Below are 15483 nucleotides of genomic sequence, written 5' to 3'. Positions count from 1 at the left end.
GTATATACTTGTGATATGCACAAATGATTATTCTCCAGTTACAGTATGCTCCAGTACAATTATATTTACAGCGGATATACAAAATGTTCCATGGACTAATTCTCAAATAATAGGAATAAAAGACAAGCAGTGATGTAGTAAATTAAACCTGCATCTACTGTATATCTATGTTCCTAGCTGCTCATATACAGAAACAGTTATACCATCCTAATGAAAGCACCACAGAAAGTTCATCTTTGTAATTTTGATGTTTCCATTATGACTAAGAGGGCAGCAGCATTAAGTAGGTTGCTGTCAGCAGTTTTCATCTTAAGTTAAATAAACCATGACAGTTTCTTCATAATTTGCGGAATAGATGAGACTAGTAGATACTGCATATACTTTATTGCTGTGATACAAATTTAATTTTATACATTTGAGATGTAAAGTGACAAAAAAGGAACACATAACAATAAGACAAGTGATTTGTTGTCATGTGTGATAAATGTGAATACTACATAAAAAACAGATGAAGGTCTTAGCACATTTCACTGTATCATATATAATATACATCTTACCATCTGGTGGCATCAGGACTTTGTTGTTTTGTGTACACCATCCAACAGGGTGTAGGTCGGCAGTCATGACATCACACCAGAAGTCTGCTCTTCTATCCTCTCCATAGCCACAGTACCTTAGAAGCAGCAGCTGGCCACATGTTGTAATGATAGTAGCAACCCAGTAGGTATCTGGGTTATTCTTATTTGCCACTTCCAGTTTCATTCCTGGTTGGAAGCTGCTTTGAAGACTAATTTCAACCTTGTAAAAGATAACAAATTGAATTGTATAACATGAAAAATGAAACATAACATGAATGTTTATCTAAAATAATCCATGAATGTGTTTTTTGAGAATAATGGGTGAGTAAAAGGTGCAATGGTTCCTGAAAAGAGCCACTTTTGGGAATGTCAGACCATTTTTAACTGGTACTTCATTATAATGTATTTTTAAAGACATGACTCGGAGATTTGAGCATTTATGTATGCATTATTATACTACTGTTACCTGGACTCTGATACAAATACATTTTACATACACATTTATGCAATTGGTAGCAAGTCTTTCTATCCTGGACATCCCCAAGGTTTTACCGTATATACTCGAGTATAAGCCGAGACCCCTAATTTTACCACCAAAAACTGGGAAAACCTATTGACTCGAGTATAAGCCGAGGGTGTAGTATACAGCCAGCCCCAAGTGGTATACAGCCAGCCTGCCCCCTAATGTATACAGCCAGCCTGACCCCTCATGTATACAGCCAGCCTGCCCCCTCATGTATACAGCCAGCCTGCCCCCACATGTATATAGCCTTCCAGCCTGCCCCCTCATGTATACAGCCTGCCAGCCTGCCCCCTCATGTATACAGCCTGCCAGCCTGCCCCCTCATGTATACAGCCTGCCAGCCTGCCCCCTCATGTATACAGCCTGCCAGCCTGCCCCCTCATGTATACAGCCTGCCAGCCTGCCCCTCACGTATACAGCCAGCCTGCCCCCATGTATGTTGAGCACATTTAAAAAAATAAACTTAATTCTCACCTTCCGGCGATACTCACCCCCGATCCTCTGCGGTGGCTCTCGATCCCCGGCAGCGTCTTCTGTCTTCTCTTGCCGGCGGAGGCGCGTCCATGCGATCTCCCCGGCGGCGCTCACTATGATGCGGCGGTGTCGCCGCTGATGACGTCACACCGCCGCATCATAGTAAGCGCCGGCGGGGAGATCGCATGGACGCGACTCCGCCGGCAAAAGAAGAAAGAAGACATCCGCAGCCGGGGATCGAGAGCCACCAACGAGGATCGGAAGCCGGCGCTGTGGATCGGGGGTGAGCATCGCCGGAAGGTGAGAAATAAGTTTATTTATTTAATGTGCTGAACTTCGGGAGCCGCCGCCGGGTATCAGGAGCCGCCGCCGGTCGATCCGGGCACCGGAGGGTGAGTATTAAAATTTATTTTTTTTAATTGACTTGTGTATAAGCCAAAGTGAGGTTTTTCAGCACATTTTTTGTGCTGAAAAACTCGGCTTATACACGAGTATATACGGTATTTCATCAATCAAAGGGACCATTTAAGTAGAATTGGTCTGGCTATAGGTATTTCATAATTTCCATGTGTATAAAAATGGAGGTTCATACAACTGGAGAATTATGTTAGATGCTGTAACAATTGGCTGATAATGTAACTTGGCTGCTCTTGTCACTATTACCATTGGTGAATGTAAATCACTGGGGTCTTAGATTGGATGCTGCCAATGAACGGGGTGTTCCCCCAGTGATGTTACTGTCTTATTATGGCTATAGGCAGAGATGTGATATGCTGCATCCACTCCCCATTGCCATCCATTGCCTTTCCTGGGCGCATACGTCGCTTACTACGTCTTTCCATCCTGCATTTTTTGACATACTGGATGTTTTGTGGCCAGACGGAGGCAATAACTATGTTTCCATCTGCCTCTATTTGTCTATGTATATGCTAAGGGTATATGTTTGGTGCTTTCCTGTTGTATATGCCTAGCGTATGCAAATAACATAATGTGAACCCATCCTAAGGTGCATCTTTTATTCTGAAAAATAGGGTACGTTAAATTAATGTTTTCGTTAAATGGAAGTCAATTTCATAAGTACACAACTGAAAATGCACACAAGTGGAAACCTCTACAGCACATTATAAATGTAAGATCTAAGCATTAGAAAAGCAAACTTGGCTAACCAGAAGTTCACATGAATTTAGACGCAAGATTAATGGCTTTGACGTCTGATTTGCTTTGTGATAGCTGATTCCAGGTGTTGGGTGGTAACTTTCATGACATGTGAAATAACTACACAAGGACAGCAGCAATACATACATGTTTAAAAGATGTGTGAGGTGCAGCAACAGATGCCGATTCCTCCAGATATTCATCCCAACTGAAATCTGTGTCTTCAACACTGGAGCCATCATCTGTAGGTAGGAAAACAGAGTCAATTAGAAGAATAATACCTAATGCAAATGCTACATGAAATATTAAAGAGTAACTGCTCTCAAACTGTAATTATAGTGGGTGTCTGTGGAGTGGAAAGTGACTCACTTGCCAGCTGGCTATATTTTTTTTCTGATCAACTAAAAGAAGAGTTGTTTCAATGAACCAAGTTCTATACCAGCACTCAAAGAAGACCTCCAATAAAAAACACAACTTTTCATCCCTGCAACCTCACCAGCCTGCATATTGTACATATTGATTTTGCACTTGATTCTCTATTCTAACATCACATGACTTGTCAGAAAAAAAAAACATCTGTGCAAGCTAGAAGTGCGCTTTGATTATCCTCCCCATATATATGCAAAGCAAACATTTACTGTCATGGACGCTGAGTTGGGACTATCATTAGGAACTGTGGTAGGAGGAATGTCTGACGCTTGCAGCTGTGACTGATAGATCTATCTGTATTGACAGATAAAAAAAACAGAGAAGCCGTAAAAGGATTGCAAATTCTTGCGCACTGCAATTTGCAATTATAGTAGAAACTACGTCACTTTCACACAATGTGGACGTGGAGGGGACACGTGCCGGCTAGCAGAGTGGGCGGGCACAGGGCATTCGTGCCTATGCTCCTCTAATGTATGAGAGACTGAGACATGTTATGTAACATTTCCATATTTCCATATGGAATACGTGGAACATTTTAGTTATGGATGAAGTGTTCCTTTAAGGATATATGCACTGTGGCCAATAAATTGGAGAAATAACTGCATAGAAAGCATGCATGTTTTATTTTTACTACCCATTTCCCTCAAATGTTCAAGTTTGAAAAAGTATAAGCTAATGGTGTACGGCTCAGATGTGGGATACAAATATGCCACTGTCAGCCTACTCCATCAATTGCTAATGTATCTTAAATACTATATGATCAGGCATGTTGAAATCCAACAGCCCATCCTTCATACCTAACATGTGCCCTGATTCTCTAGTCCAATCTTAATCACTGAATTTGGCTGACATTAATGTGCATTACCTGCTTTACTTATTGCTTCTAGAAGTCCCTCAAGACTAGGGTCGAAGTAATAATGTAACTTCTGCCTTCCCGACAGCACAGTACAAAATCAGAGAGAAGTGTCAACATGCATTATATGCTAACTGGTCTTAAGGATCGCTCTTTTCTTGAAAATTGTTAACATTTCAAGCAGATAAATAGCCAGGAGGCCAGCAGAACAGCCCAATCTTGTCAGATTATATATTGCATAGCAAATAGCTTAGAGGCTTTTTTCACCCAGGGTTTTGTTTTGTGTTTAAAAGGTAAAAAAACAAAAACGTAAAGAACAAAAAAATTTTTATAGTATTTTGCTTTCAATGTTGTTGTTTGTTTTTCGAGATTGGCATCATTTTGAGCAAGAATGTTATACTTATTTTAGGTGCTATTGAACCTACAGAGAAATACATCCCAAAAAATAAATTGATCCTTAAATGTTGTATTTTAGAGGATTGACTAAATTCTGAGCGTCCATGATGTACGGCAATGACCATGTCATTATCTTCCCAGTGCATGAGTTGTGTAACAGTTAGACAGGGAATGTAGCAATCTGTGTAATGTAAATTAAGGGATCAGATAAACTGTTTTGGTTTCTCTTCTGAATAGTTGGAATATTCCTTGTTTACATCTTTCTTAACATGTGGAAGGAATTTTATAGATTAGACTACCTCTATACATAGATCTCTTCTGGCATGCTGAAGACAATAATATGCAATAATAAATAATGTTATTGTTACCTTGTTTTCTCTTACCAGAAATCAATTAACTATTCAATGACACTACGACTTGGTTTCATCACACAAATCTCATATTTATTAAAATCAAACTTGAAATGGAAGAATTGGATTCATTAAAAATCCAATCCTTCATCGCATTTCCATGTGGTGAGAACATAATATAATTTGTGGTGGGATGTAACTATATATTAATGCAGCTTAGAAGTATCTGAGAGATAATTGTTTCTACAAAGACTAATTCCAGTACTGGAATAACTCCATTATATTTCAATTATGCAGCATAAATGAGATTTCAACAACAGTTCTATTACTTTATGTGTATGTAATGATGAAGTGATAACTACAATACATTTCTATTCATAACTCATGCAAGTTCTGTTATTAATAGCATAATTATGCAAATATTTGTATGGGAAGGCTAATGTTCTTAAGGCAACAACGTACATGAGAATGAGTTATATAAATAAAAAAAAATTCATAACAATATTAACCAAACAAGCGTGTTCAAAAAGACAGTCCAGTAATCAGTAAGATGATCTAATAGCTATTTCATAGGGGGTGAAATAGCAAATAATAAATACTTATCTAGTATCTAAACCTACAGTCAGAACATATGAAATTAAAGTCCCAGACTAACAAAAAGATTTATTTTTATAGCGCCATCATATTCCACAGTGCTTTACAAATCATAGGGGCACATATACAAATATAATATTACATTACAGAGTATAAGCATTCATATGGAACAATAGGAGTGAGGGCCCTGCTCACAAGAGCTTACTGTCTGTGAGGATGAAGGGTGCAACACAAGAGGTATAAGAGCTTTCAATAATGGTCCAGCCATTCTTTATAAGGGAACAGAGTAAAATAATTTAATAAATAAAAATGCTGCTGCTTGAACCAGGCATCAGCAACCTTCGTATATACAAAGGCCAAAGTCAATGTGACTACAGCGTTGCCTGTAGCAAGTGTGCATGGCTTGCCTAAAGAGATAAATTTTAAGAGCTCGTTTGAAACTTTGGAGTTTGGATATTAGTCTGATACAGGAAGGTCATTCCAGAGACTTGGTGCAGCTCCGGAGAAGTCCTGGAGACATGCATGAGAGGTTCGAATTACAGATAAATCTATGATCGCTGGCAGATTGAAGACCATGGGTTGGGTGAAAGACTGACATGAGAGAGGGGAGGTAGTGAGGTACAACATTATGCAGAGCATTGTGGATGCAAGTGATTATTTTAAACAAAGGAAAGTCCAGCACAACCTGAAGTGATCCCACAAACCAAGATGGAGCGGTCTGGGTTGGGTCAATGGCAGAACATATAGTTTTTTTTATAGTCAAACTTTTTTTACTTTGAAATGTGTGAAATATGTGTCATTGTAAGGCAACATACACACAAACTTGAGCACAAACAATGGACTTGCAGCCCATATGTCATAGCCATATGAGGTCCAATAAAGTGCTGACGGCAGAAGAAAAAACTGAGCCACAGGCAAGGCCAGGAATAGGACTAACAGGATTTATCAAGATCTTTGGGATCTGTTTAGAAACTGATCTATGATATCTCTAAGGCCAGACTATAAAGTGTATGTCTCATTGTTTGTAACACAGCCATGAGAAAGGACGCATAGTGTGTTTGAAACGCGTTGCTGATTTACCGTTTTTTAAGCTGTTATATGTGGGAACTGGAAATTTGTGACTATGGTCCTGAAATAAAAGCGTAAAGTTTTATCTTTGAAAAATCGGGTTCAGAGTGTCCTGTTTGCTGGATCGCAACAAGTTTGAAATTCGACAGTGGAAACACAGGCTGTGTGCTGGCTGGATTTCACATTCTGTGCACTGACTGGACTAACATCAGTACAGGGGACAGAACTCCAAGCATCATATTAAGTCCCTTATTCCCCCCAAAATAGCAGCGCTGAACTGTAAACATGGCTAAATGAAGACAAGCATGCAAAAAATCTCCAGTGAACAATGGACCATAATATTGTTTTTTTCACAGCAGTTTTGCTTAACGGACAAGTTGCATCTTGTCATTCATTTTTTACATCTATTAAGAAAGTAGATGATTTTTACGGTAACACTATGTAAAGCTCAAACGTTTATAGTATGTTTGTAGCCATCCAAGCGCTGGCCATTTTATTTCATGGACCCTTTGACTAATATTGGACAATAGCTACCCAAATTCAGCACAGAGTAGGATATGCTCTACACTATAACGGAACGGATGGTTAAAAAGTATTATATTTAGTGTAGATGTGTGCTGTAAATTTTGTGCTTTTGCAGAGGATTTTTTTTTTTGTTGGCATCAGCTTCACTGTGCTAGCTCTAATATGAAAGAGGATTTCTATGAATAGTTAAACTCTGTTAAAATGGAAGCTAAGATGTTAGTGAATACAGAGCCTTACATTGCCAGGGTTTTGTGTTTTTGTATTTTTATCATAAATAATTTTCTTCTTATAAAATAAATTGGAATAACAATTTTAGATTAAGAGATAAAACTATTTCATGACCTCCAACTATCACTGTCGTATAATAGATATAAATATGACAAACTACACTTTTATCACAAATCTGAAAATTCTGCTTCTTAATTATGTCAATCAAATAAGCACGATATCGAAAAATATTTCCAAAATCCTTGGAAGTTTTATAAGGCCTGTCTGTGCTGAACATGTATCTGCTGTGTAAGCAATTATAAGCAATCTTAAGTTGGTAGCTGCCAAGTTTCATTATCTATAGCAGGCTGTTCAGCTGATCCTTTAGGAATACATTTCAGAATACACCACGCAGAATAAACCGGACTTCCTTGCTTGACTAGATAATAATTTAAGATGACAAATTAGATGGCAATCATTAAGTTGCACAATGTTATTTCCCTTATTTTCAAGTCAAAGAAGGAGCTGAAATGGAGTAATTTTCCATGGTTCCACATATTTATCCTAGTCATAGTTACGGATGATTAATTTAAATAAAAAATAGTTTGGTACAAAATTTAAACAGGTGAAAACAAAATCAAAATGGGTTCAAGAGACAGAAATTTGACAGGTCTCCTGCAATTTGCTGTAATTTGTACATTATAATTATGTTTTTTCTCATTATAATTTACTAAAATATATATATTGCCCTTTGACACTGGAAGCTAAAGTGTCCCATAAGTCTTTCTGCCACACATGAGACTATTACTATAAATTATGGGGCTTATTTACTAAGGGTACGCGGCCGCTCTTTTGGCGCATCTGTGACAGTGATTTAACAGGGGATTTTGTTGCATGCAATAGGTTTTTGGCACAGCTGCGCTGCTTTCATGTGACAGAAATCGTGGGGTGTGGCCATCGGACGATCCGACTGATTCAGACTGAGTACGGGATTTAATTTTCAAATTGTGTCATAAGCCAATGCACTTACGTACACTGGGAAGAAGAAGGTGAACTCCAGCAGACCTGAGCGGGGAAGCGACACATGCAGGATATCGGGCACACGATCTTAGTGAATCGAGGCAGAGTGCATGATCATCAGACATTGCACTTTCAGTGAACTCCTCCGGACGGGTAAGTAAATGTGCCACGATGTGTCTTAGATGGAGGCCACCACAATGAAGCCACATTCCACATAATAGTAAGCTTTCTAATAGCAAATTTATACCTTATCTGAAATTTTTTGAAAGATGACTTTTCAGTACTAAACACAACAGTTGAGCACCATATAACTAATGCCCCAATGTTGCTGATATGAAACCATGTTTAAGGAATGTCATTTTAGCTAGTGACAGGTTCCAATAGCCATGCTATACTGTTTCAAAAATGCCTTTGTCAGCATTCTGAATCATTTCAGTACTTTACACAGGGTTTAGTTCACATAACCTGGCTCCCTGCCAGCAGCGTGTGGTGAGTCCATGGGGAAGGAGCAGCTGCAGCCTGTGTGTTCCTGTGTCAGTCTCCTCACCCCTCCCCACTTCCCATCATGTACATAAAGGAAAGACAGGAGAGAGAAGGGGATGGTTTGGGGGAGAGGGAAAATGCATGAGGAGACATAAGCACATGCTGCTGGCAGGGAGCCAGGTAATGTGAATTTAACTTTTATAAAGTATTGAAATGATTCAGATTGCTGACAAAGGCATTTTTAAAGTCTGAATAGCATAGGGTATTGGAACCTGTCACCAACTAAAAATCACTTTTCTGGTTACAGTTTTGCTTTAAGAGGTTGTCCCTAAAAATGGATGGGATTGGCCCTTCTTATATCTTAATGGATTTAAGTTTAAACAAGGCAAAAGTAATCCATGTCTGTGTCAGTGACATGATAAAGGAGCTGGCTGCCAGCCTCCATTCATTCATTAAAAACAGATTTTTGGAAAACGAAAGTAGCTGGTTTAACCAGTTCCCTTTAAAGCATCGAAATGGGGAGGTAACACCCTCCCTTTGTTGAAATGTTTCAGCTTACACGGTAAGATTCCCTTCTTCGATCACACAACAAGGATTGAATAAGACTATATATTACATATAGAAATATAAATATATAAGCAGGTGCTTTTTTATTTATTCAAGTTGGACAACCCACTTAACTTAGGTAAACAAATATGCCATTTCCACACCATGTCCCTGATATTGGAAGCAATAGCTGTTCCCAATGTGTTTATTAGTGTCAGAAATGTATGAAAGAAGTAGGGATTACACACAACTATTTAAAAGACGATGCATACAATGCTGTTTTTTTTTAGAAACTGGAGCTATGTATTTGAACTGAAAAAACAGCAAGTACTCTTAGATGTGTGTGTACTGCAATTATTTCAGGACATGTGATCATCAACATCATGGAAAGTCCTGTTGTTGCAGCAGTTAATCATCTATAATCAGCTAGAGAACTAAAAGGGGAAACAAGATAGGGGAGAACGGAGAAAGAGGGGGTAAGGGGTTTGCAAATGGGAGAAAGAGGGTCTGGAGGTGTCAGCTCTCTAAGAACCAAGCAAGGGAGACTGGGTTGCAGACTGGATATGAATGAGGGGGGATACAGGGGAGCTGGTCCACTTATGATCCGCTAAACTAAGAGGAAACCATCACTTGCTAGCATCCATAAAGAAGATCCCATAGTCAGCTCCTGCCATTCTTATGATGGATCCTCACATTTTACTTGTGACAGCTACTATTAGACTATGTATAAAATATATTCCCATTGAAATGTGCAGACAAATTTGGGTTAGTTTCTTACTAGCCATCTGTAATAAGGTACATATTTAATTTAGTGGAGCTTAGCAAATTATAATTCTCTCCTAGGGCCATTTTCTGTCCCAAGCGCCAGAAATGTGTGCAACAGTCAGAGAAATTGCTGAGCAGGCTGCCGAGAAGCAGTGGCAATTGCCAATGTAATAGTAACCAGAGGTCAGATCCAATTGTGTCCACCAGATTATCAGCACCCAAACTTTCACAACTATTCTAGATCTATTTTCTTTTGTTCTAGTCTCCGCTTCTTTCCAGTGGCGAGAAAATTAAAAATACACATAATAATTACACCATGAAAACCACACTCCATTTCAGAGCAGAGTTGGATTAGATGGAAAATCACCTTTTTTCTGGTGACGACCACTAATAAATAGGTAGAAAAGAAGAAGAGGCAGTGGTAGAGCCACAAAAAAGGTGGAAACCCCATAGTAAATGTCCCCAGTAAAAGGATTCTTTTTATCTTATTGGACACCATTCCGTATTCTTAAGAAGTGACACAGTGTACAAGAACCCTTTCACACAGTAGTAAATAACTTCACAACTAACACCTTTGTAAACCTACCTGATCCAAACAGTTCTCGGCTGCCATTGCTTGGGCTGTTAGATTTATCCATATGTATATTTGGCTGGTCTTGATTTACATGTATTGCTGGTGCCCTGGACTCCATTTGCATAAATTTCTTCTTTTTTCTCTAGTGCATTATAGAAATAGTTTTTCCTAAACAAAAAAAGTTGGATTAGCTGCATGCTTAGTTCACATAATATTTTACACATAATATAATGATTTTTAAATGTAAGAAAAAAACACCTATTTGAAGATATTTGAAGAAACAAAAGAATATATAACGATAACTTGAACACTTGATGAATGTTCATCAAATGAATATTGCAATCCATAACACACCCATTAGGTATTTAACTTATATTAAAATTTTAGCAACAGAATGAATTTATTTATGCAAGCCAAAAATAACAAGAATGAGAAAGTGACCTAGTAAACAAAAGCTTCATTGAGGACCCCAGAAATGGTTAACACAGCAGCCTCACACAACACTTAAAGTGGCTCCCTGAGGAGGGACTCAATTTTGATCACAGTTGTTGAAAAATGGCAACAAATGTGAGAAATGTCACCTTTTAGCACATTTGCTGATACACTTTTGTCTCATTTGCATTGATGTAGCAGATTTGAAAACAACCACATGCAATTAAATATAATATAACCTTATACATATACATATAGTTCACAGTTTCATATATTTGGCAGCATGCCTAGCTATATGCTAATATATAGCTTAAAGAAAATCTACAATTCAAAATCCATCATAATAAACCAGAGGCACTTACTCATAGATCCAGGCACAGTGACTGTGGTAACACTTTTTTTCCATGACCTTTCTAACTTTCTAAATTATGATAATGCACCAGAAGGGCACTTAAGGTGTTTCCAGAGCCCGTCATTGATGTCTTTTCACTGTCTGTTAAAATGAGAACATGTCTCACCACCCTGCTCTCTCCCACCTCTCTCTGCCTGGGGGATGAGAGACTTGTAACAACAAGTGAAAAGACATCACTGAGAGGCTCTGGGGACATGCCCAGAGACCCTGATGATCATTAGCATAATTTTAAAAGTTGTTTTTGGAAGGAAAGAGGCCATGGATAACAAATATAAGACGATTAACACAGTCATAATGCCTGTATCTATGAGCAAGTGTCCCTGGTTTATCATGATGGATTTTGATTTACTTAAAGAGATACCTAATTATATTTCTTCAATGCATTGGTTATGGGCACCTTTGAATCATTGTATATATTTATAAAAAAAAATACTTTTAAAATGAATAAGAGCTATTTTTCTTTTATGGTTTATTATAATAAATTGAACTCTTCAGAGTGTCATTTTGACCTAAATCTGGTCTCTGAGCCTATGGTCCTCTTGCTCTTGTGACAGGTCATAATAATTACATCCATTTGTAAAATTAATTTTATTTGTTTGTAAAGACTTTAGATTTTCCTCTTGTTGCTGTGTATAGCAAGCTGTACAAACCATTATTGCGGTATAAAAAACATGTTCATGAAGAAACTGCTTATTATTTAGAATGGTCTCTATTAATGGTAATAATTAAATTCCACCTTACCATAAGGAGCCTGTGTGTTTTCCTATTTACAGTCAGTAAGGTCAATTACTGCCAGGTCAGAATCTTACATTCCATTTCACAAGTGAATTCAGCCTCATCATAAAACATTTCCACCCTATGGTGTGTAAGGAAGGATGAAGCAATGCTTTGCTGACTTAAGCCCAAAATAATCTCCCAGGTTTATCTGTAAGAAAACCTCTAGTTAGCAGCTGATATGATCACCGCTGCTTGGTTACAACTGAGTAAACAAGCCTTTAATACACTTATAAAAACCTTGTTATTAAATCTATACTTTCCAGAGTTACTAGTAGCCCCGGGCTTGAGACATAAACACACTTATGTCCATACAGCCAGTACTTTATAATGTAGCATTTCACATCTCAATACTGTAGTGTACACACAGCACAGATCATCACATTGGGTAGTTACAAGACATTAGCTGAATGAATATTTACTGTTCCCCCAGGAGTTTTATAATGCACAGTCTGTACATCAAATGTTCAATTGAAAGCTATGTATTCTGTTCATACAATAGGGCTATTTGTAATGTAAGCATTTCTCCTCTCGGTTTGACATCAAGGACAGATATAGTGTAGCTGTTAGTTGAGCCTATGTATTAACTCAGCAGCACCTTATCCATCACCTTAAATTGAACTCAGGGGGACAAACATAAATAGAGCTTGTTGTTAAGTGGCATAATATAAGGAGTTGTGAAAAGCTCTTGGTATTCTGACAAGGATACATCATTATGTTATGGATGAAAGCAGGTCTGATTTCAGAAAGCCAATATTGGTATTGGAAACAAGCACATTATCCACATTACTGCAATATTCTGTTTTCAGTTTACGAGAACTCCAAATCAGAGCTACAAAAATATATGACATTGTCAATGATGACATATGATGCCCTCTACAATCCGAGATAAACCTCATGTAAAAGAGTTGTCCTTATCAGGTTACAGAACCAAACTTTTTTATGAATATTGTTACAAAGGGACTGTCATCACAAACGTTACCCTCTGATGACACCCCTAGCAGTATTCATTATAAAATATATGTGAAGGAGTTCAAAAATTGGGAGAAGTGTGTGGTGAAAAGTGTTTCCCTACTTTTCTCTACACCATCAAAGTCTTATGATGCGTGATCAACGGTGCTTAGGGAGGGGAGAGATGCATGCAGGGTTTGAACCCCAAAAATATCCTTTGTGGATGCAATTCCAACTTAACCCCCACATAGGGATAAATCCCCTCTGCGGGTCGAGTTTCTCCTGTTTGTTGGGATAGCATGAAAATGTGTATTGCATAAGTCATCGAGGCATTGGGGCTGTCGTGATGATCACGTTCTGGATCTAGCTCTCATTTTACCCCTAATGTAACTTATCCCAATATAAACACTGTCTAATATTGCATTGTGTGTCCCTACTGCACTCTCCCTCATTAATTGCACACTTGCCCGGTCAATGCTAACTCTCCTACGCGTTTTGTCTTTCTCATTTCTAAAGACTCATCTGGGTGACAAACTTATAGCATGACTAGCAGCATATCCATAGAAGTAATAGCCCGGAGTGAGTGTGCACTAAAGGTTAAATTACTTTTTAGCCCGTCCATTACTCCAATGCTTCGGTACAAGCTGGCCAATCGGATCCAGGAACAGAACAGGCCTCTCCAGACAAGCCCTCTGTGACGTAGGCGGAAGTGACATGTAGTTACTATGGGGACCTAGCAAAGCATCCCTGACGAATCTCGCTGTGTTATTGATCAAGGGTTCCCGTATGATGAACTCCCCCGATCTAGACACAGCTCCTGGAATACAGTTATATAGGTTTTTTCTATTTTCTGCAGGACGATTTCCGAGAAAGGTAACAATTACTTATTAAGGATAAAAAGATAGATTCATTAAAAATAAACCCCCAGTTTGGGAAAGCAGAACCAATGGGAATAACAGTGTAATAAATGCAATATATACAGAACAAATAAATACAGAACCAAACTTACTTATTCAGGGTGAAAGACGCTAAATATCCTTTGATAAATAAAGACATTTGTTGCCACAGCATTACTAAATAAACATTTGTATATGGTAAAGAATATATGGCAATAATACACTTCTCATGGGAAAACTAAATATAAATTCTTAATCTAAACAATAAAGTAAGGTCCTACACCAAAAGGAAAAGAGTGCAGGAAACCACAAAAGAGGAAGACACCTTTATTCTTCCTATACTTGACTAATAAGTGTATGCGATTTTTTGGTATCTTTTTCAGACATAACCATCTGAAATATTTCTCCTGTGCTTCTCTCATTCTCTGAAACTCACCACCTTAGATTATCTCACAGACTGTAAGCTCTTGTGAGCAGGGCCCTCACTCCCATAGTTCCACATGACTGTTTGTACTCTGTAATGTCTTATTTTATTTGTATACATCCTCTATGATTTGAAAAGCTCTACAGAATATAATGGTGCTATGTAAGGTTTTTATTGTCCCCAACAATAGAAACCTTCAAAAATCACCTGGAAATCCACGGTTTCCACCTTCAATAACCATGTTGCGGCTACACTACAGTAGCCTACTTCTCCATCCACTGTTAAATGAAAACCCTCACATGCTGGGCCCTCTCTCCATAGGCTGGCACCACAAGGCTTGGTCCTTGAAAAAAAAAACATGCTCTGATTGGATTTCCAAGTGCTGCTCTGAGATTGAACTCCTTGCACCATAGATATATATGATACAATGAGTAAATGCCATAGAACCATAGAACCACACTACCATAGAACAGCAGCTTCAAAGTATCTAATGATGTTAACATGGGGAGAAATAGTCCTAATTACTGGCATACAAGCCTTGATAAATCTCTTCCATAGAGATGTATATATCACTACTTGTCAACTTGTCAAATAAAACTCAACTGAGACAAATAAGTCTCAACTGGGACAAATAAGGCCCCATCCACACTTGCGTTGCAGATCACGTCAGAGTCTGATCAGGGTGCCACCCATAGAGTTCAATGTAGCTTGTTTAGTCTTTCCATCCTGCTTTTAACACAGTATACAACATATACCATTCAGACAAATGCAAAACTATGCCTTCATCTGCCAGTATATGTCAATGTATAAGCTCAGTGTATACACCAAGAGCTTTCCCACCGTATACAGTGAGCCTATACAAAAGGAGAGGTGTGAACCTAGCCTAAGTGAGCACAAGAAGCCTTCAGATTTTTTATTCCTTCTATGTTCCACTGACATCATAGGTTTGTTACAGCCAGAACTGAAGGGAGGTCTGTATAACAGCAATAGGCTGTCTATCCATATGTTTGTCTTAATGTGAAATAAAACACTCTTTGTGGCATATGTTAAGTGT

The 15483-nt window shown here is 38.3% G+C and overlaps 1 protein-coding gene across 7 annotated transcripts in view; it reads right to left on the bottom strand.

Moving 5' to 3' along the window:
- SFMBT2 (Scm like with four mbt domains 2) overlaps positions 1-15483 on the bottom strand; it is a 148627-nt gene that overhangs the window by 99742 nt on the left and 33402 nt on the right. For all 7 annotated transcript variants that reach the window (XM_072147425.1, XM_072147430.1, XM_072147427.1 and 4 more), the window contains exons 2-4: positions 10553-10708; positions 2878-2972; positions 558-798 (exon numbers count right to left, since the gene is read on the bottom strand). In XM_072147425.1, coding sequence (XP_072003526.1) covers positions 558-798; positions 2878-2972; positions 10553-10664 — 448 coding nt within the window. In that variant the 5' untranslated portion in view covers positions 10665-10708. The remainder of the gene's footprint in view (positions 1-557; positions 799-2877; positions 2973-10552; positions 10709-15483) is intronic.

The sequence above is a fragment of the Engystomops pustulosus genome, chromosome 4 (assembly GCF_040894005.1).
Source record: "Engystomops pustulosus chromosome 4, aEngPut4.maternal, whole genome shotgun sequence".
In the NCBI taxonomy this organism is placed as follows: Eukaryota; Metazoa; Chordata; class Amphibia; order Anura; family Leptodactylidae; genus Engystomops; species Engystomops pustulosus.
The sequence above is the reverse complement of the archived record's forward strand: the minus strand, read 5'-3'. Positions and strand labels throughout refer to the sequence as shown.